The 22,769-nt window shown below is 35.6% G+C and overlaps 1 protein-coding gene across 3 annotated transcripts in view; it reads left to right on the forward strand.

Annotated features, from left to right (window-relative positions):
• The window catches only part of SMC4 (structural maintenance of chromosomes 4), a 34,634-nt gene extending 11,870 nt beyond the window's left edge, over nucleotides 1-22,764 (forward strand). For all 3 annotated transcript variants that reach the window (XM_024244221.3, XM_024244223.3, XM_054552927.2), the window contains 19 exons: nucleotides 161-325; nucleotides 563-690; nucleotides 1,707-1,847; nucleotides 2,594-2,744; nucleotides 4,450-4,614; nucleotides 5,934-6,167; nucleotides 7,595-7,780; nucleotides 8,990-9,151; nucleotides 11,677-11,902; nucleotides 12,013-12,092; nucleotides 12,735-12,887; nucleotides 13,939-14,065; nucleotides 16,626-16,815; nucleotides 18,446-18,590; nucleotides 18,880-19,053; nucleotides 19,494-19,676; nucleotides 20,134-20,366; nucleotides 20,878-21,061; nucleotides 21,501-22,764. In XM_024244221.3, coding sequence (XP_024099989.1) covers nucleotides 161-325; nucleotides 563-690; nucleotides 1,707-1,847; nucleotides 2,594-2,744; nucleotides 4,450-4,614; nucleotides 5,934-6,167; nucleotides 7,595-7,780; nucleotides 8,990-9,151; nucleotides 11,677-11,902; nucleotides 12,013-12,092; nucleotides 12,735-12,887; nucleotides 13,939-14,065; nucleotides 16,626-16,815; nucleotides 18,446-18,590; nucleotides 18,880-19,053; nucleotides 19,494-19,676; nucleotides 20,134-20,366; nucleotides 20,878-21,061; nucleotides 21,501-21,653 — 3,180 coding nt within the window. In that variant the 3' untranslated portion in view covers nucleotides 21,654-22,764. The remainder of the gene's footprint in view (nucleotides 1-160; nucleotides 326-562; nucleotides 691-1,706; nucleotides 1,848-2,593; nucleotides 2,745-4,449; nucleotides 4,615-5,933; nucleotides 6,168-7,594; nucleotides 7,781-8,989; nucleotides 9,152-11,676; nucleotides 11,903-12,012; nucleotides 12,093-12,734; nucleotides 12,888-13,938; nucleotides 14,066-16,625; nucleotides 16,816-18,445; nucleotides 18,591-18,879; nucleotides 19,054-19,493; nucleotides 19,677-20,133; nucleotides 20,367-20,877; nucleotides 21,062-21,500) is intronic.
• The last annotated feature ends 5 nt before the right edge of the window (nucleotides 22,765-22,769 follow it).

Genomic DNA, 22,769 nt, shown 5'->3' on the forward strand with positions numbered 1-22,769 from the left:
ACATTTTTATTTATGCCTTATTAAATCGTTGCACTACTAACTGTACATTATTTAGATGTTTATTACTCTTGGCTTTGTTATTTAACTGCTCCCAATTCTCACTTAAGATTGATTTAGCTAAACATACACAGTGAGTATGAAATATAACTTTTTTTTAAAGGGTGAAGTTGAACAAATTGCTATGATGAAACCAAAAGGCCAGACTGAACATGATGAGGGTATGCTTGAATATTTAGAAGATATAATTGGTTGTGGACGGCTAAATGAACCTATTAAAGTCTTGTGTCGGAGAGTTGAAATATTAAATGAACACAGAGGAGAGAAGGTGAATCTTCTGTAGACTTTCATTGTAAATCAGAATGTTTCATTTATGATCTAACAAATTTTAGTAAGACAGATATTCATGTTATAATACTTCATAATGAAGAAATGTTATGTTAGAATTTATATATTAACATTTAAGATGAACATTCTCCTTATTTTTATCTAATGTTTGCATATTTTAAGTTCATATTGTACATATGAAGTGTGTATTCAGTCTTTAAACTTTTAATTTCTATAGTTAAACAGGGTAAAGATGGTGGAAAAGGAAAAGGATGCCTTAGAAGGAGAGAAAAACATAGCTATCGAATTTCTTACCTTGGAAAATGAAATATTTAGAAAAAAGAATCATGTTTGTCAATATTATATGTAAGTGCCTTGATTGATATTATCAATTTTTATATTAGTTTTTAACCGTTAAGTCAAAGCCCTTCTCTTTTCCTAGAGAAGCATGAAGACTGAAGTGAAAAAAAAATCTCTAAACATTGTTTTGTGTGACTGGATGTGTTAGCTCATGCCTGTAATTCCAGCACTTTGGGAGGCTAAGGCAGGAGGATCACTTGAGGCTGGGAGTTCAAGACCAGCCTGGGCAACATAGCAAGACCCCATCTCTACAAAAAAAGAAATTATGTGGTGAATTTATCCAATGTGAGGACTATCTGGCTGTGACACCTGTCACCCCGTTGATCCCCAGGGTTGAATTTATTAAATTAGGCATATTTGTCAATTCATTGAAGTTGACTTTTTAGTATCCTGCTTTAAGTTGGGAGGTAGGTTCACAGGTATTTATTACTATACTCAATCCTTTTACATGTGCACTTTTTAAAATTCGTGTAATAGTAGATCTGATTTTTTTCGGCTTACAATGAACTGTTTTTTGAGACGGGCTGTTTCACCCAGGGTGGAGTGCAGTGTGTGATCACGGCTCACTGCAATCTCAACCTTCCGGACTCAGTTGATCCTCCCACCTCCACTTCATGAGTAGCTGGGACTACAGGGTGCACACCAACACACCTGGCTAATTATTATTATTATTGTTGTTGCTGGGATTTTTTTGTTTTTATTTTTTCTTTTTTTTGGTAGAGATGGGGTTTCGCCATGTTGCCCAAGCTGGTCTCAAACTTCTGGGTTCAGGCAGTCTGACTGCCTCAGCCTCCTAAAGTGCTGGGATTATAGGCGTCAGCCACCGCATTGGTACAGTGAAACCGATTTTTGTTCCTAAATTCTAGCCTTGACCCAGGGGGATTTTCCCCTCATAGCCTAGGTAGTCATATATTGACTAGCTAATAATATTTTAGAAACAGTTAATTTTACTAAAATCGTTATACAGTTTCAGAAATGGCATTTTAGGAGCTTCAATTTCTTTTTTTTTTTCCTCCCTCTAGTTATGAGTTGCAGAAACGAATTGCTGAAATGGAAACTCAAAAGGAAAAAATTCATGAAGACACCAAAGAAATTAATGAGAAGAGCAATATACTATCAAATGAAATGAAAGCTAAGAATAAAGATGTAAAAGATATAGAAAAGTAATAATATTTTGGGAAGTACTAAAAGTATTTAGATAGTTTTATTACATGTGTATTTATATATAAAGTTACTGCTAGCACATTATGAGTGTAAGACATTTGTCAGCACATCAAGTGGTGGCACCCTTAGCGAAAAAAAAAACTTGCCTTGCATCCAGTTTGTTATTACAGATCAAATTCCCTACTCTGAAGTCTTAGAACCGTGGGGATGCTACCCCCTAGTGGCATAGCACAGTAACAAACAATAAGCATTTGGCTTCATAGGTTAATCTTTTAATAGTCCACAAATCTGATAGAGGGGAGGATTTGGGTTTTTCTAGATAGATTTTTAAGGATTTTATCATGTCCCTACTTTATGCCATTTTTCAATGACACTAGTATCTCTATTTTTAAATAAATTTGTATAGTAAGTTTATTGTGTAGTAACTTGTAAATATATTTGTAAAAGGTAAAACCAAAGTTTTACTCCTATGGTAAAATTTGTATATACCTAGACATTATAGTCACTGGAAAATGTGTTATTTTCCCTCCAACTTAGGCAAAATTTAGCTGTCATAATCACAAATATAGGTGCTTCTTCAACTATGGGGAGAGGGATCATCTTGGAATAAGGAGAGTTTTAGGATCTTGCCTTATTAAGAGCTTGGACATATTTATAGAAGAAATGTTCCAGGTAGGAAATATAACATGGTTTTAAAATATCTGCACATTCAAAATAATGACTTACAATATACTTGCTTTGCTAGGAAACTGAATAAAATTAAAAAATTTATTGAGGAGAATAAAGAAAAATTTACACAGCTAGATTTGGAAGATGTTCAAGTTAGAGAAAAATTAAAACATGCAACGAGTAAAGCCAAAAAACTGGAGAAACAACTTCAAAAAGATAAAGAAAAGGTAGGTGTTAGAAAAAAATTCTTAAAATTTCATGTCTGAATATCATACCTAGTTTTCATGGATGTGTTTATTGCCTAAGAGAATGAATTAGTATTCTAAATGTTGTTTTAAGGTTTGTCTCTGAACATGATTTTACTCCCTCAAGGGAAACCTTGCTTCCACTGACTTTATTTTGCAGGAGGTTTTTTGTTTGGTTTTGGAGTTTTGCAGAGATGGAGTCTCAGTCTGTTGCCCAGACTAGCGTGCAGGCAGTGGTATGATTATAGTCTTGAACTCCTGGGCTTAAGCAATCCTACCTCAGCCTCCCAAAGTAACTTGGACTACAGGTGTGAACCATTGCTCCTAGCTTTCAGTAATATATGTTATTGGGAAAACATTTAGCAAATCAGCAATTCCATTTTGGAGTTAATTTTAATTTTCTTTTTTCTAAAGTAGTAGTTTTTAAAGATATTTAAGTTAGGTATTACAGACTTAAAAATATTGCCTGTCTTCTACAAAAACTAAGCTAACAGGATCAGAGCAGGATTTCCCGAGAATTACCAGTGTTGGCCAGGCATAATGGCTTACACCTATGTTCCCAGTGCTTTGGGTGGCCAAAGTTGGAGAATTGCTTGATGCCAGGAGTTTAAGACCAGCCTGGGCAACATAGTAAGATCCCATCTCTACAGAAAATCAAAAGTTAGCCAGGCTCAGTGGAACATGCCTATAAGTCCTAGCTAGTGAGGAGACTGAGGCGGCAGGATGCCTTGAGTTCAAGGTTCCAGTGAGTAGTGATCAAGCCACTGCATCCAGCCTGGGTGACAAAGTGAGACTCTGTGTCTTAAAGAGAGATAGGAAAGCTCATAATTTGGAATCTCTTAAGCTATGTTCATGTTCATAGCTCTATCATATATAAATAGATATGATACCTTAACCCCAGCCCTGCAAAAAAAAAGCTTTGTTCCATATGGTTACACAATAATTACAGATTAGGCTCTACTTTACGCTATAAGCATTTTCTAAATGTATTTGTTCACAAAATACTTTCTGCTTAGCACAGCTGATAAATATGTTGAGTCAGTGTTTAAGGAAATGGCATTTTGGGAAATGCTGAACTTCACAGGTACTAGATAATCAGAGTAAACAAAATAACAAGGCTTTGGGGGTAACCCCAAAGACTTGATAGACTTAGCTAAGTGTAACAGTTACAGAGTCATTAGCCTTTAGGCATAGACTGCATTGGATAAGTGATTATTATCAGAAGATGTTAATGGAGTAAAATATTAGCCCTATGTGATGACTCTGGAAGAGTAAAGTTGTGAAAGATTTTAGGGTTGGGGAGATGGTAAAGATAATTTGTGGTAAGTTATGATATACCAGGAAGGTTAGTTTAGAAAATTCCGTGTAGTCAGAGCATATTTGTAGCTAAAGAAGAATAATTACAACCTGAAATCAGGAGAGAAGGATGACAGACCTAAGGCCCTGCCAGAGAGAATTTTCCTTCATAAGAAGTCAGGTGTTTGTAGAAGTAGTTTTACTATTAGATTGAGAGAATATAGAAATTACAATGAATAGTCGGGAAAATACTTGTTAAAGCTAGCTAATTTAACTCTGATTATAAAGAAAAGAACTAGAGGGCCCTGAGAAATGCCTTTAAATAGTCAAATATTGATAGTATTCGGTAACATAAAGATGTATGCTCCTATAACTTGTTTTATAATCTCAGGTTGAAGAATTTAAAAGTATACCTGCCAAGAGTAACAATATCATTAATGAAACAACAGCCAGAAACAATGCCCTCGAGAAGGAAAAAGAGAAAGAAGAAAAAAAATTAAAGGAAGTTATGGATAGCCTTAAACAGGAAACACAAGGGCTTCAGAAAGAAAAAGAAGTAAGATTTTTTTTAATCAGTGTTTATTTTGGTGGCCTTTTTTTTTTTTTTTAAACTTAAAGATTATTTTTTCAAAAATACTGAAACCTGAACTGGTAAGTTTGGACTTTTAATGTCCAACATTCCTAAAACTAGTCAACCTAGACTTAGATGACTATTCTTTTAATTCCTGCTATCATGTTTTTTAAAAAGTTTACTGAATGAGAGTTTGTAGTAGTAGCAGAAGGTGTGATGTCAAATACAGTACCTTGATTATTATATATGCCACTCCTAAGCATGTTGAATCATCATATTTTGTTGCCACCTGTAAAACCCGGAGCCACACTAAGCGCAGGTTAATGTCTCCTTTCTTTTTGCTTCTGTAGCTCTTGTTTAATAGTTAAAAACTGTGGCTCTTGTTTCAGTTCTTGGTTCAAATCCTAGGTCAGTCACTTACTGTCTGTGTTCTTGTGCCGGCTGTCATATCTCCAAGTCATCTTCCTTAAAATGAGAAAGAATATATCTACTTTGTGAATATAAAGAATAAATATATCTATATAAAGTACTGAGAAAGAAAATAAATGTTAGCTATAATTTTAGCACTTTATTAATAAAACGAGAGCATGAAGTTGTCACATTGATATGTATTATCTACCCCAACAAGAGTAAGCATAAAATTATCTTTGTTTATATGTACCACAGCGTTTTTGACAGTGCTAAGCATGTTAAATACATATGTTAATGGATAATGGTAATTGACTGCATTAAAAAGTCATGGACTTAATAGAGTCTGCTTTGGCATATCGACGTGTTCTGATGTCAAACTATAAAACTTCACAGGTTAGAATACCTGTGTGATGAAGTGTCACTTACTAGAGTCTGCTTTGGAATATGGACATGTTCTAATGTCAGATTATAAAACTTTACAGGTTAGAATACCTGTGTGATAAAGTGTCAATGGATAATGCAGTAGCTTTCGTGATGGGATACTTCATGGTTAGTGGATTTTCACTGTTTGCTTATTTAATATATATTGAGTACTCATGTGCCCTGCACCCCATGTTAATGAGAAAGTTAGGCCTCAAATGTCTTTATTCCTCAGCATAATGATCTATCTCACAAAGCTCTTGTGAAATCAGTTGGGAAAAGACTATTATGTACAGTGAATATTGACAACTAGGCAAAAACTGAATCTAGTCCACTTGTGAGAATTTCTTATTTCTATATACTGTGCTTATAGAATCTCCTTTCTTAAATTGAATATAAAATGTATGGTTTCATTTCAGTGTAGGTTTGAAAGTAAATATCTGTCCAGATTTAATGAACTCATATTTTAACAGAGTCGAGAGAAAGAACTTATGGGTTTCAGCAAATCGGTAAATGAAGCACGTTCAAAGATGGATGTAGCCCAGTCAGAACTTGATATCTATCTCAGTCGTCATAATACTGCAGTGTCTCAATTAACTAAGGCTAAGGAAGCTCTAATTGCAGCTTCTGAGACTCTCAAAGAAAGGAAAGCTGCAATCAGAGATATAGAAGGAAAACTCCCTCAAACTGAACAAGAATTAAAGGAGGTAAATCTTTGCTTTTCTATTGCATCAGAACATCATTCATCCACTTCAGCTTTATACATTTTTGTTGTTTTTAATCTCCTCATCTAAGGTGACTAGTGATAGATAAATTTTCTTCATTTTGTATAATCTCAAAAGAATGAGGTCAGCATTTCAGTATTCCATATGTGAACTGAGACTATCAAGAAACTATATTATCCCCAGAAGCACCATACAGTAAGTAAATCACCACCACCACCGCACTGTAGAAATAATTTAAACAAAAGAAAGTTTGTGTTTCTTTAAATCTTAAGTATAGACAATTTAAGGATAAATAACATGAATATATGTATTTGTATAATGAATATAAAAACAACTATCTTAGTGTGTTTTGGGTTTTGAATTTATGGATGTAGTTTCTTTGCTTGCATTCCAAAATGTTATAAACTAACCAAGATGTATAGCTTAGCTCATCGGTGCCCATCCCCCATCCTTGAGTGAATTAGATGTCTAAGGAATTTCGTAGACTTTAATCTCCAAAGATCTCCAAAACCTCAGTAGGCAAGGTGGCAATAAAAAAAAATCTGTTTGAAGTGTAATTATACTGAAAATAAATATGAGTCTTTTTCATTTTAGTAAGTGCATGCTATTTGGTCATCAGGGAATTTCATGACCAGGTAGAATTTAAATGTAAATTAAGTTAGATCCAGTGACTGCTTCTATCTTCCTGGTGATTCAGTTTCTTTTGGGATGAATTATGTCAGTAACTTGGTTTAAACTTTATGCCAGTATAGTAAGCAATAGACATAATTTACATCTAGTGGATGGAGGAAAATACCAGTTACAAAAGATGGCTGCTGCGAAGTTGGAGATTGAGAACTGTTTAATGTGTGTATGTGTGTGGTTCCTCTCTTGTTGGGAGCCTGGCATTTTTGTATAGCAATAGGACTATCCAGTCATCTTTCGTTTCAGAGGTGTGCTTTTTCTCCAGCACCCCCGAGCCCCGTTCAGCTAAAATAAAGCACAGCATAACCATAGTCCTGCCCAGTCATTCATACCTTGGATCCTGTTTCTGGGTCTGCTTTTCATTAGGGCAGAGCTTAAGAATTGGGGCACACTTTGGTATAACTATGTAGTATCAACCTGGGATTTCCACAGCCCCAGCTATACTTTCTCTTATCAGGATGAACTGTTTGTTCCTGGAAAAAATATTACACCTAACGTTTTCTTTTATTGACCCAAGTAATTTATGCCCCTTTTAAGCCCATCCATATTTTCCACAACCAAACCAGCAATTGCCACACAGCTGCTCAGTTTTGGTTCAAGTTTTTATTGTTGGTCTTTTTTTCTTTATTGTTATTAAAGCATTACAACTAATTCAGTGCTATGACTGATCATATTTAGGAGTTAATGCTTCTGGATTTCATTTTTCATTTTTTTTTCACTTTTAGAAAGAAAAAGAACTTCAAAAACTTACACAAGAAGAAACAAACTTTAAAAGTTTGGTTCATGATCTCTTCCAAAAAGTTGAAGAAGCAAAGAGCTCATTAGCAATGAATCGAAGTAGGGGGAAAGTCCTTGATGCAATAATTCAAGAAAAAAAATCTGGCAGGATTCCAGGAATATATGGAAGATTGGTAAAGTAGATTTTTGGAGGGCATGGCTTTACTTTGTTTTTTTTTTTTTTTAAGAAAGTGTAACTTATTTTTTTTGCCTTGACTTAACCGTATTTCAAATGTCACTGTATATAAAATAAGATTCATTTTGTTCGTTTTAAGGCACATTTATTTTTAAACATTTTGCCCTTACAGTTTCTTGTTTACTTAGCTTTAGATAAATACAATTATTTCATACATATCAAGAAAAATATTAGTAATGGCATACAAACTTAAAACCATTTTATCCTTTTTTTTAAAAAAGAAAGACTTTAGCCAGGCACAATGGTGTGTGCCTGTAGTCCCAGCTGTTGGAGAGGCAGAGGCAGAAGGATCACTTGAGCCTAGGAGTTCAAGTCCATCCTGGGCAATATAGCAAGACTCTGTTTTTTAAAAAATAAAAATTAAAAAAATTTTTTTATATATTTGGGGTTTCACACCATTTTACTTAGGTTTGGGCTAGCATTTAAGGATATAACAAGGGATAATCTAAAAATCCAAGGCTAGCAATAGTGAGGACCATTACTGCTTCTTAGCCTTGAGGGAAGGGAGTTGCGGTTCAGAGGAAATGGGGAAAATGGATACCTTAACCCCACCTATTTCCTGCCCTCCAGTCTTAGCTGAAACCTCAGATTGGCTGAAGGTGGAGAGTCAAAGGAGCCAGTTGATGCAGTCCTTAAGTCAGCCTTTCAGAGAAGGGAACAAAGTGATTTAAAAATTACCCAACATGGTTGCTTCTGCATCTTGTATCAGGACTTCCACCTTATTTTCTTGAAGATAAACAGTTTGATCCTATTCATTTGCTCTCAAAGAAAGCCCAAACCAGTGAATACTGCTAGATAGCTGTGTAATAGATAAACAGATAAATGTGTTTCATCAGGATTTACATAATTTTAGATGCTTTTCAATAATTCAAAGTTTTTTGAGTTTTGCTTATAGTTCATTTAGGTTTTATAGCTTCATGTTGTTTTCATAAAATGAAAACAGTTCTTTCATTTTGTGCTCATTAGAAATTCAAGCTGCATATTCATAAACTTATACATGTTTTGTATTTTGTTGTGTACCCTTTTGTTCTCTAAAACCATGTCTACATAAAGTTTTTCAATTAAAAGAACTTTTTAAAACTTGATGAATGAAATGGTCCTGTGCTTTTCTGCCTAACTCTTTTTTCATCCCACTCTTCATTATTAGGGGGACTTAGGAGCCATTGATGAAAAATATGATGTGGCTATATCATCCTGTTGTCATGCATTGGACTACATTGTTGTTGATTCTATTGATACAGCCCAAGAATGTGTAAACTTCCTTAAAAGACAAAATATTGGAGTTGCAACCTTTATAGGTTTAGATAAGGTGGGTATTCATAATAACCTACTTATAATTGGATTTTTTTTTTTTTTGAGACATAGTCTCACTCTGTCACCCAGGCTGGAGTGTGGTGGCATGATCTCAGCTCACTGCAAGGTCTGCCTCCTGGGTTCACACCATTCTCCTGCCTCAGCCTCCCGAGTATCTGGGACTACAGGCGCCCGCCACCACGCCCAGCTAATTTTTTTGTATTTTCAGTAGAGAGGGGGTTTCACTGTGTTAGCCAGGATGGTCTGGATCTCCTGACCTTGTGATCCGCCCACCTCGGCCTCCCAAAGTGCTGGGATTACAGGCGTGAGCCACCACGCCAGCCGTATAATTGAATTTTTAAGTGCTAAGTGTGTTTTTCTTTTTGGATTCAACCTTTTTCTCAATGGTTACTCAGTGAACACCTGATAGGTTTTGAGGATTATTTTATGTTCTGGGGTTATATGATTATAAAAAGTTGTTTGACATATTGCAGTGCCTCCACTAAAGGAATGTACATTCCAGAGTTAAAAGGAAAACCTTTATTGAGATAATTTACCTACAATAAAATTTATCGTTTTAGGCCACGTGCAGTGGCTTATGCCTGTAATCCCAGCACTTTGGGAGGCCAAGGCGGGCGGATCACGAGGTCAGGAGTTTGAGACCAGCCTGGCCAACATGGCGAAATCCCATCTCTACTAAAAATACAAAAATTAGCTAGGCATGGTGGCAGGCGCCTGTAATCTCAGCTATTCGGGAGGCTGAGGCAGGAGAATTGCCTAAACCTGGGAGGTGGAGGTTGCAGTGAACCTAGATTGCGCCACTGCACTCCAGTCTGGGTGACAGAGTGAGACTCAAAAACAACAAACAAAAAAATCATTTTAAAGTATGCAATTTGGTGGGTATTAGTATATTCACAGTGTTGTTCACCCATGACCACTATCTAATTCCAGGATATTTTTATCACTCCCAGAAACAAACCCCATAGACAGTAACAGTCGCTCCCTATACCCCTTCACCCCCTCCAAACACTAACTACTTTTTTGTTTCTATAGATTTATCTACATATAAATGGAATCATACAATATATGGCCTTTTTATACAGCTACATTTACTTAGCAGGTTTTCAGGTTCATCTGTGTTGTAGCATGTATCAGTACTTCATTCCCTTTTATTGCCAAGTGATACTCTGTTACATCATTTTGTATAACCATTTGTCAGTTGATGGACATTTGTGTTTTCACTTTTTGTCTGCTTTGGCAATACTTCTGCTATGAACATTTGTGTACAAGTGTTTGAGTGAACATGTATTTTCAGTTCTCTTGGGTATATATATACCTAGGGTAGAACTGCTGGGTCATGTGGTAATTCTATGTTTAACTTCTTGAAGAACTGTCAAGATTGTTTCCACAGTGGCTGTACCATTTCCCACAAGCATGTGTAAGGGTTCCAGTTTCTTTACATCCTCATTAATACTTGTTATGGTACATCTTTTTTATTATAGTCATCTTAGTGAATATGAAGTGGTATCTGATGGTTTTGATTAGGATTTTCCTGGTGATTTATGATAGTAAAAGTCCTTTCATGTCCTTGGCCATTTGTTATCTTCCTTGGAGAAATGTCTGTTTCAAATCCTTTGCCCATTTTTTAATTGGTTTCTCTTTGTTGAGTTGTAGGATTTCTTTATTCTGAATACAAGTCTCTTGTGAGATATGATTTACAGATATTTTACCCCATTCCTTGGATTGTATTTTCACTTTCTTGATGGTATCCTTTGAGGCACAATTTATCTTTTTTTTCCTTTGGTTGCTTGCGTTTTGGGTATCATACCCAAGAAACCACTGCCTAATCCGAGGTCACAGTGATTTACCTCCTTTGTTTTCTTCTAAGAGTTCTATAGTTTTGGCTTTATATTTAGGTTTTAATCTATTTTGAGTTAATTTTATCACGTGATATAAAGTAGGGCTCAAACTACTCTTTCCATGTGGCTATCCAGTTATTCCAGCACCATTTGTTGAAAAGATTCTTTACCCCATTGAATTTTCTTGGCATCCTTGTTGAAACCACCCAACCATTAATGTAAAGGTTTATTTCTGGGCTTTCAGTTTTATTACTTGTGCTGGTATAGCACACTGTCTTGAGTATTGCAGCATTGTAATAAGTTTTAAAATCAGGAAATCTGAGTCCTCTAATTTTGTTCTTTATCATATTGACTGTTCTGGGTCCCCATAATTTGTATATATGAATTTTAAGATCCAGATTGTCAATTACTGCCACAAAAAAAGGCGAGGAAGTAACTGGGATTTTGATACAGGTTGTATTGAATTTGTAGATCAGTTTAGATAGTATAGCCATCTTAACAGTATTAAATCTTTAGATCCACAGACATGGGATGTCTTCCATTTAGGTCTAATTTGAGAACCTTTTGTGTATAATTCTTGTTTCTTTTGTTGAATTTATTCCTATGGTTTTTTGGTTTTTTTTTTGAGTTTTCTTTTTTGTTACTGTTGTTTTGTTTTTTTGTTTTGTTTTTTTACTTTTAGATGGCTGTATGGGCGAAAAAGATGACTGAAATTCAAACTCCTGAAAATACTCCTCGTTTATTTGATTTAGTAAAAGTAAAAGATGAGAAAATTCGCCAAGCTTTTTATTTTGCTTTACGAGATACCTTAGTAGCTGACAACTTGGATCAAGCTACAAGAGTAGCATATCAAAAAGATAGAAGATGGAGAGTGGTAACTTTACAGGGACAAATCATAGAACAGTCAGGTAATAGTGTTTTTGTTTCTTGGTTTTGTTTTTTCCTCCCCCACAGCATTGACTTTATTTAATCTTGTTGGGGAGACATCTGAAGCTGACTTCTCTCCCCTGTTTTCCAGGTACAATGACCGGTGGTGGAAGCAAAGTAATGAAAGGAAGAATGGGTTCCTCACTTGTCATTGAAATCTCTGAAGAAGAGGTTCAGAGTATTTTAAACTTTTTTCTCCTCAAAAACACGTTCTTAAATGGCTTGAATGCCTTTTCCCAGTGTTGTGCTTTGATTTTTTTCCCTCCTGTATTTTGAAAATACGAGTTTATATCCTTCCGCTTAAGTATTTGAATGCTGTACCTTCATTGAAATAATAGGTGACTGTACAACACTTAGTTACCTTTCCATCTGATTATCTGATCAAGAAATTACTTGACCATCTCCTGAACTTTAAGATTGGGATTGGAACAGGTGGTTTGATTTTGTTCTGGTCTTTAAGATCAGAAGTTTTAGGCTGGGCGCAGTGGCTCACACCTGTAATCCCAGCACTTTGGGAGGCTGAGGCGGTCAGATCACAAGGTCAGGAGTTCAAGACCAGCCTGGCCAACATAGGGAAACCCCGTCTTTACTAAAAACACAAAAATTAGCCGGGCGTGGTGGCATGCACCTGTAACAGTCCCAGCTACTCAGGAGGATGAGGCAGGAGAATTGCTTGAACCTGGGAGGCGGAGGTTGCAGTGAGCTGAGACCGTGCCATTGCACTCCAGCCTGGGCGACAGAAGTTCTAGTTTTCTTCGTAAGTTGACTTTTCTGTCAATCTGAAATGGCTCTTAGAGAAAACTTTCTTTGTAGGTAAACAAAATGGAATCACAGTTGCAAAACGACTCTAAAAAAGCAATGCAAATCCAAGAACAGAAAGTACAACTTGAAGAAAGAGTAGTTAAGTTACGGCATAGTGAACGAGAAATGAGGAACACGCTAGAAAAATTTACTGCAAGCATCCAGGTATGTGTGTGTGTGTGTGTGTGTACTGAAACTATTGGGATTCAACTGGAATTTATCAGAACCATTTTGCTATTTGCTTGCAATTTATTAAATATATAAGGGAGGGAGGATCTATAGGCAGATCTAACTCTTGATGATTTTGTTTCACTGAGTACTAATAGATAACGCCCTGTCACAATGTTGCTCCAACCACAGCTATTCCTGTTTTCCGTTTGTACTCCATAGAAACATTACTCTCCTTAACAACTATATGACCCTTTATTTTTATTCTCTTTTCAAAGTGGAATTTTTTTTAATTATGAAAAAGTAATGCACGTCCACTGTTTTTTTTAATAAGTTTCCAGAAAATACCCAAATGATCACCTTCAATTTTGACGTATGTTCTTTCGACTCTTCTAATACCTAGTTTGCATGTAATATATTTATATATGTGGTAGATACGTGTAGATATATAAAGTGTGCATATGGTTTTTTTAATGTCATACTAACTTTTCTTAAATTATGGTTTTCTTTCCAAGGCAGTATAAATGTACTTTGTTTTTAATTGCTTTAGAGCATTTTGTTTATAATGTAATTTGACAGATTTTTTTTGTATTATGTACACGGCTATGTTAAAAAAAAATCCTTGTAGGTATACCTTGATTCATTCAGTTATTTCCTTAGATTTCAAAAATCACAAGTATTACACCATATGTGTACAGTGTTTAAGGCATTTGTTGCATAATGCCAGATTGTTTTCAAAAAAGGTTATAATTAATGCACTAACAGCATATTCAAATAATTATTTTTCCAAGTCTTTGAACACTAGGGTGGTCTACATAAGTTTGCTACCTTGTAAACAGAAATGTGGCATTTTAACTTGTCTTTATAATGAGCTTACATATTTTGTGTTTGTTGGCCATTTTCATTTTTTATAACAATGGCACATATCTTTCCTTTTCCTATTAGTGTGTGTCTTTTTCTTGAAGATTTTAAGTGCCCTTTTTAAAAATTCACAACGTTTAAAGCAGATGTTAAAATATTGACCTTAAATGTTAAAACTTTTTTGTAGCGTTTAATAGAGCAAGAAGAATATTTGAATGTCCAAGTTAAGGAACTTGAAGCTAATGTACTTGCTACAGCCCCTGACAAAAAAAAGCAGAAATTTCTAGAAGAAAATGTTAGTGCTTTCAAAACAGGTATGTTTAAAGATAGACCTTTTTTGGAAAAAAAAAAAAAAAAAACAGGTTTTTAAAGCTTGCAATATTTAAGAGGCAGTAGAATAATAATAGAAGCTAAGTATATGCAAGTCATTGCACTGTTTTATGATGTTTGTTATAAAGTAAGTGCTATTAATAGTCTCATTTGACGAATAAGGAAACTGAGGCATTTGGCTAAGGTCACACAGCACGTGGTGGTATAGGAATAGGTGATATAGTCTGATTTTTGAGTCCATGCTTTTAATGTCATACTTTGTATACTTCGGCCCTAATCTTTCCAAAACCCCTTCAAGATAGTGGTTATAGATTTAGAAAAACTGTATCACTCAAATAACAGGGAATAAGTGGTATGCAATCAAAGAAAAACACTGTGTAGTTGAAAACTTAAAATATATATACGTATTTTTTTTCTTTCATAACTACTACTTGTGCACATATAGACATGTAAATGTTCTACCAAAATAGAATCTTTAGGCAGGAAAAGGAATTCACAGGCAGAATTGGCTCTGTAGCCTTAATTGAAATCCCCTGATCGTGCACTTGAGCAGCTGTGCTTCTCTTTCCATGTTGGCTTCAATCAAACATAGATGTGCATCTTAATGGGAGAAGGGATGGTGGATTATGCCACAGTCCCCTTCCAGGTTTACAGAATCTTAGCTAGTGACTCCAGCAAACACAGCAAGGTTCATTTTATTCTTAAGACACATCCCTGTTACAGTTTGCTTTGTGAGCCAAGGAAGACAAATACTGATTAACCATCCCAAAGAACTAATGAGAGTGGAGTTGGAGCAATTATCCAACTGCTCCAAAAATGCAGGGATTTTCTTCCAAAAGAAAAAGATTTTTAAATGTTGACACATTTCCACAATGCATATCAAATGTGCATTTATACTCATATTAATTTGTGTGTGTCTGTGTCTGTGTTTATCTGCATTTCTAGTATTCAGGCATTCAAATAGTATCTGCTACTGGCCAGGCTTTGTTTTAGGTCCTATTGATAGAGCAGTAAACAAAAATAAAGTCTCTTTCCAGGGAGCACACATGTAAGATGGCACATATTTGAGTGGAGGCCCAAAGAAAGTATGAGTGCTAACCCATGTATGTTTGAGAAAAAAGCATTCCAAGAAGAGTATAAAGGAGCAAATACAAAGGCTGAAGCAGGAGTATGCTGGGAACACAAGCCATTGTGGCTGGAATAAAGGACGGAAGAACCTAGATCCTCTGGGGCCTTCAGCCACACTCCCCTTGCCCTGCAAGCACCCACAACAATGGCTTTGATGGTACCTAATGGTCAGTTGAGAAGCCAAAATGTATATCTGTGCTATTAATGGCAACATTTTCATGGAGAGACTGCAAGAGTCTATATGTGTTTCATCCTTATTTGAAAAGGAATCCTCTTTGTTAGGAGCTCTATAGATCTCCTTTCATAGAAATGCCGTATATTATCAGGAGACTCTGTTAATATCTCATGTGGAGGACCCATTTGTGCAAGCATATCTTTAAAATTAAATATTTTCTTTTCAACTCTTGAACATACTCATATTTTTAAAGGCTACAGTAAACCATTATATCGAAATCTGTGCAAACGTTTTATATTTAAGATAAATTGGGCTGCACATGGTGGCTCACACCTGTAATCGCAGCACTTGGGGAGGCCGAGGCAGGCAGATCACTTGAGATCAGGAGTTTGAGACCAGCCTGGCCAACATGGTGAAACCCAGTCTCTTTGAAAAATACACACACAGAAAAAAAAAGCCGGGTGTGATGGCACATGCTTATAATCCCAGCTACATGGTAAGCTGAACCAGGAGAATGGCTTGAACCTGGGAGGTGGATGGAGTTTACAGTGAGCTACGATCGCGCCACTGCACTCCAGCCTGGGCCATAGAGCTGGAGAACCTCTAACTTCATTACAGAAAATCCAGACTTCTGTGTGACTGCTTGCCAGAAGAAACATGTCCAGTTTGTTTATGCCTTCCAAATTATGCAAGTACTTTTGATTGAATTGACCTAAATTACGTCTAAACCCTAGCCACAGAGGAATCTGGGAAATGTTAACTTGCACTCTTCATTGTCACAGGAAGGAACACTAATTTATCTTATATCCTCCACTTTGTTTTAATGTGGAGAACTGCGAAGTTACGTTAGCAGAAGAAAATAACCACAATTTCTTCATTGTGGGCAAGTTAATATTGAGTTAGGCACATAGTGTATCTAAAGCTAAAAATCATCATGAACTCAGTAGTCAAGGAAGTGCCCTAAGAAAAAGTTGTAAATATATTTTAAAAGAAGCTGAAAACATGAAGCCATTAAGAAATGGTGTGTTTACAGCTGAGCTAGAGTGTTTAACGTTGTGCGTTGTTGTAACACCATTTGTTTTGATACAGGATAGCGTTTTTTTTAAGGTGCTTTTTCCCATATGCCTAAAATTTGTTTTAATGCATCACGTTAAGTCATAGCAACTGAAGAAATGTACATCTAACAAATGATGTTCATTAGCGTAAAAACACAAATTAGGTTCTTTATTTTTTAATTTCAGAATATGATGCTGTGGCTGAAAAAGCTGGTAAAGTAGAAGCTGAGGTTAAACGCTTACACAATACCATTGTAGAAATCAATAATCATAAACTCAAGGCCCAACAAGACAAACTTGATAAAATAAATAAGCAATTAGATGAATGTGCTTCTGCTATTACTAAAGCCCAAGTAGCAATCAAGACTGCTGACAGGTAGAGTATGCATGTTACCCTAACTTGTTTTCCCTTTCCCTGCCTTCACATTGGAAAGGGGGTTACTATGTAATGTTGCATAAAATGTTTCTCTTACTGTTAACTTATTGAACCTGTCTGACACATTACCTAATGGGACTTTCATGACGGAAAACCTATAATGAACATTTATCCTATGGCCAATTAGAAAGGCTGGTAAACAGGTATGCCATAGGAAAGTACAGGTAGACTATAACTCTCCAGTTGGTGTTGAGGGCTTAGAAATCAGTTTTGTTTCTCTGGTCTGGGGGAGGGAGTAGTTGGTCCTTAATTTAAATAGATATAGACCTTAAAAGAATAAGTAAAAGAGGTAAAAATGGGATCACTTTGCAAAATTAATTCTCTTGGTAACTTATTTTATTTTTTATTTTTATTTTTTGATACAGAGTCTTGCTCTGTTGCCCAGGTTGGAGTGCAGTGGCACAGTCAGGGCTCACTGCAGCCTCAATCTCCCAGGCTCAGGCAGCCCTCCCACCTCAGCCTCCCAAGTAGCTGGGACTACAGGAATGCACCATGACACCTGGCTAATTTTTGTTTTTTTTTGTAGAGACAGTTTTGCCATGTTTCCCAAGCAGGTCTTGAACTCCTGGGCTGAAGCAATCCTCTTCCCTTGGCCTCCCAAAGGACTGAGATTACAGGCATGAGCCACTGCACCCAGCCACTTTAAATTTTTAAATACCTAAAATATTTCATTGTCCTTAAAAAAGGTTTATCTACTTAGATCTTTTTTTTTTTTTTCTTTTTGAGACAGTCTCGCTCTGCCATCCAGGCTGGAGTACAGTGGCGCGATCTTGGCTCACTGCAGCCTCCGCCTCCCAGGTTCAAGCGATTCTCCTGCCTCGGCCTTCCAAGTAGCTGGGATTACCAGGCCCTGCTAATTTTTGTATTTTTAGTAGAGACAGGGTTTCACCATGTTGGTCAGGCTGGTCTTGAACTCCTGACCTCATGGTCTGCCTGCCTCAGCCTCCCAAAGTGCTGGGATTACAGGCATGAGCCACCGCACCCGGCGTTAATTTTTTTAGAGTATTTATTGAAGTGTGTCTAAAATAAAGCTAGGTATGTATATAAAATATTGAAATTTAAATAGCCATTTCTTTTTTTAGAAAAAATTCTAACAAATTGATTGCATATTGATTATCTGGTTAAATTAATCCAGAGTGTTTTGCTCAGAGATAAGGAGGTAATAAGGGAGAAGTAGTGTCTTGCTTTTTTGGAAGTACTTGTTGCCTTGTCTTGAACTGGGAAGTATTTGAAGGTACAACTTTATGGGTGTAGAGATTTAAGAATCTCTGATGAGAAAATGACAAAAGAATTTGATAATCTAATGGACAGTGTTGCATCAGTCTAAAGTTGGATGATACAAGCAGCTTATATAAGAAAGACATTTATAATTAAAAATATACAAATCATCCCATAAGTGTTTGTATAAACCTACAAAAACGGATTTAAGGATGGTTTAGTAAATCAAACTTAAAAATCTATGAATAGAAAAAATGTCACATTAAATTTCATGAAAAGTTCTTTAGTAGGTTTTCAGAAACAATAACAAATCACCTTACCACATTTTTGATGCATCATTTTGCTTCTTTAGAAACCTTCAAAAGGCACAAGACTCTGTCTTGCGTACAGAGAAAGAAATAAAAGATACTGAGAAAGAGGTGGATGACCTAACAGCAGAGCTGAAAAGTCTTGAGGACAAAGCAGCAGAGGTCGTAAAGAATACAAATGCTGCAGAGGTATGAGTTGCTTTGTATTGAAGAGGAGATGGGATGATACTGGAACCAATTTAAAGAGCTGGATATATGACAGTGCCTAAAATGTAGTAAGCACTTACAGACTTAAAGTTTTATAACTAACAATTTTTATTTGTGCAATAAAAATACTGTAATTTGTGAATTTAAATGCTTAAATTATTTTAAAATGGAAGGGGCATGGGGAGAGATTGGTAATTCCTTCATCTTTGTAATGTGAAAATGATGGCTCTATTTGGGAAGATTCTATCTAGCAGTTCTTTTCGGTGTTTAGGAATCCTTACCAGAGATCCAGAAAGAACATCGCAATCTGCTTCAAGAATTAAAAGTTATTCAAGAAAATGAACATGCTCTTCAAAAAGATGCACTTAGTATTAAGTTGAAACTTGAACAAATAGATGGTCACATTGCTGAACATAATTCTAAAATAAAATATTGGCACAAAGAGGTGAGATTGTTACCATTTAGTTTAATTTTAAACATATTCTTTATAAAAAAAGGAGGGTTTGGGGAGGATTGTTTTAGGGGGTTGGGGTTCTTAAATTTTGTTTGTGAGCTACATTGTGATTTTTAATTCTGTGATCACTTCTCACATTTATAGGGGACATAACAATATAACTTGTTATATACAGAAAAGTCTGAGTAACAGTTAGAATTAGACAACTACCCTTTCACCCTAGGGCTGATCTGGACATTTAAGAAAAGATTACATGAACACTTTTGAGTGTTACAACTATTTTTCTTGAAGTCCTTTGAAAAATAATTGATAAATCAGTCACAACTCCTGTTGTTTTCATAGCTGTGTAATTTGTCGTATTGTTTTTTTTAAACAATGAATTGTATGTAATATTATGCCTTCTCTAACTCTCCCCTAAATTGAACTTTTAGATTTCAAAAATATCATTGCATCCTATAGAAGATAATCCTATTGAAGAGATTTCAGTTCTAAGCCCAGAGGATCTTGAAGCAATCAAGAATCCAGATTCTATAACAAATCAAATTGCACTTTTGGAAGCCCGGTGTCATGAAATGAAACCAAACCTTGGTGCCATTGCAGAGTATAAAAAGAAGGTATGAATGAACTGTTGATGTATACCAGTTGGAATTCTTTTTAGTCCTTAGCCTAAATTCTGATCTTTAGTTTTGTATAATTAACAATGCTGTCGGCCGGGCGTGGTGGCTCACGCCTGTAATCCCAGCACTTTGGGAGGCTGAAGGCGGGTGGATCACAAGGTCAGGAGTTCGAGACCAGCCAGGCCAACATAGTGAAACCTCGTCTCTATTAAAGATACAAAAAATTAGCCAGGCGTTCTGGCACATGCCTGTAATCCCAGGTACTTGGGAGGCTGAGGCAGGAGAATCGCTTGAACCTGGGAGGTGGAGGTTGCAGTGAGCCGAGATCGCGCCGTCGCACTCCAGCCTGGGCGTCAGGGCGAGACTACGTCTCAAAACAAAGTAATAATTAACAATGCTAATTATCATATCAAATTTATCTGAATAGATTTTTCCTGTCATAATCTTTTCACAGGAAGAATTGTATTTGCAACGGGTAGCAGAATTGGACAAAATTACTTATGAAAGAGACAATTTTAGACAGGCATATGAAGATCTTCGGAAACAAAGGCTTAATGAATTTATGGCAGGTTTTTATATAATAACAAATAAATTAAAGGAAAATTACCAAATGCTTACTTTGGGAGGGGACGCTGAACTCGAGCTTGTAGACAGCTTGGATCCTTTCTCTGAAGGAATCATGTTCAGGTGTGTAATTATGCTGAGTTTATAATCCCACTGTTATCTTTTTCTACATATTCTCCAAACTCAGTATTTCTTGGAGGTAGGATATGAAGGCAAGATCTACAACTTGTTTCATTTACTAGTAAATACTAATTTGCTTACATGCTATTTATGCTTGCAGTTTACAGGGACAGACGGCCAGTATTTACAAAATATTTGTCTAGTTCATCTTTTCTTAAATTTTCAAGGCATTTTTAACTTCAGGATTGAGAAATTGTATTTGATACAGGAGAAAGAATAGCAAGAAGTATAATACTTAGCTTGCTCTTTAAATCTTAAAACTTTGGTATGTGCTTCTATGTATGCATCCTCCAATAACGTTTTTATAAAATAACAGAAAAGAGAGTTCATATTTGTGAAAAGCAAATTACAGATTTCTAAAAAAGATAGTAGAACTCAATTATGGAAAACAAATCACTAGGTCTTAACTTTAGCTTCACAGGTAATTTGACTATGATTTTCTTAATCATTTCAGTGTTCGACCACCTAAGAAAAGTTGGAAAAAGATCTTCAACCTTTCGGGAGGAGAGAAAACACTTAGTTCATTGGCTTTAGTATTTGCTCTTCACCACTACAAGCCCACTCCCCTTTACTTCATGGATGAGATTGATGCAGCCCTTGATTTTAAAAATGTGTCCATTGTTGCATTTTATATATATGTAAGTAATCATTTCGGGATTTTCATTCCAGAAACTTTTAGGGGTATCCTAAACATTACACATGGAATTCTTCATTTCTTACTATTGAGCTTTTTCTTTATTGTCTAACTCCATCTCCTCTGGTATCAGTGGAGACCAAATTATTTTTTATTTGAACCAAATATTTCCATTTTGGAGGAGTAAAATATAAATTAAAAATGCAAATTAGTAGCAGAATCACAGCTAGAATCCTAGGTCATCTTCCTAGATCTTTTCCACTAGAAGTCAAAATAACCAAATTCCTTTCACACTCAGATACTGTTTTATGAATTATTCCTGCCATCATTCCTTTACATGTTATCAATGTAATGTTTATTGTCCAAAAAATATTTTGAGGTTACATGTTTGTGTGATTTACCTGTTATTACTTAATGTTTGACTTTTCTTTGTTTCTCTTTAGGAACAAACAAAAAATGCACAGTTCATAATAATTTCTCTTCGAAATAATATGTTTGAGATTTCGGATAGACTTATTGGAATTTACAAGACATACAACATAACAAAAAGTGTTGCTGTAAATCCAAAAGAAATTGCATCTAAGGGACTTTGTTGAACTTTACACTGAAGATTCTTCAAGTTGATTCAGTGTATTACTGATTTTTTTCTATTTGTAAAGGATTATGAGTTGTATAAAATACATACTCCTTAAACTAGATCATGAAACTGGTTTCTGTTTTATGCAGTTAAGTCATTTGTAAAGTCTAATAAAATATTCTCTATAATTGCTTCTGGATTACAAAAATATGACAATCTTGTAAGTAGCAGACTATGGAGGGTCAGGTAACTTGCCAAACTAAAAAGTATGTTAGTTGAGGCAAAGTCCTAAACAAGGTTGTGCTATCAAGGCTCAGCACACCTTCGTGGGCCTTTGATTTACCTACACTGGAAACGCCTGCCAGCTAATCTTGGATAGATTCTTTAAGGCATTCCACTTAGCTTGCCAGTTTAGACAATCACCACAGTTATTACCCAAATACTATGAACATATTTTTGTAAACCAGTCATTCTGAATTATAGTGATGAGAATTTAAATATATGCTTTTCTAGAATTTGATGTTTGACCATTTATGACTTAATTACCAGAGAGCCAGTAAATTAGGACAGTGTTTCAACAAGCCTAGGCTATCTCGTAAGTTGAAAAATATCCCACTAGAGTTGCTTCATGAGTATGAAGTAAGATGGCCCCTGACTTACACTGGTTCGATTTACAAATTTTCAACTTTATGATAGGTTTATCAGGGTACTAAATGCATTTCAACTTGATAGTTTCAACTTATGATAGTTTTACCAGGATGTAGTCCCACTGTTGAGCATCTGTATTTGGGGGTTAATTACTTTAGTAATAAATGGAAAGATACCTTGGGTAATGTTTGCCTATAAAATTGTCAGCATATTTTTACACTTGGCTCAAGAATGTTATAATGCTACTGGACATAAGTTGGCAACCACTTGGTTTTTGGAAGGAATTTCGGTATTAGAAGTCTGCCCTAGCTGTTAAATTTCTGGGTATTTATCCTAAGGAATTAAAGAGTTAATTGTTCGTTTCTTCAGTGGGCCATTGTTTTAGATATTTAAAAAATCCAACAGTTTGTATCATAATGTAACTGTAAAAATGTAAACACATTAATAGCATGGACTTTCAAATAAAGATTTAAATAAAGCAAGATCT

This window comes from Pongo abelii, chromosome 2 (assembly GCF_028885655.2).
Source record: "Pongo abelii isolate AG06213 chromosome 2, NHGRI_mPonAbe1-v2.0_pri, whole genome shotgun sequence".
NCBI classification, from domain to species: domain Eukaryota; kingdom Metazoa; phylum Chordata; class Mammalia; order Primates; family Hominidae; genus Pongo; species Pongo abelii.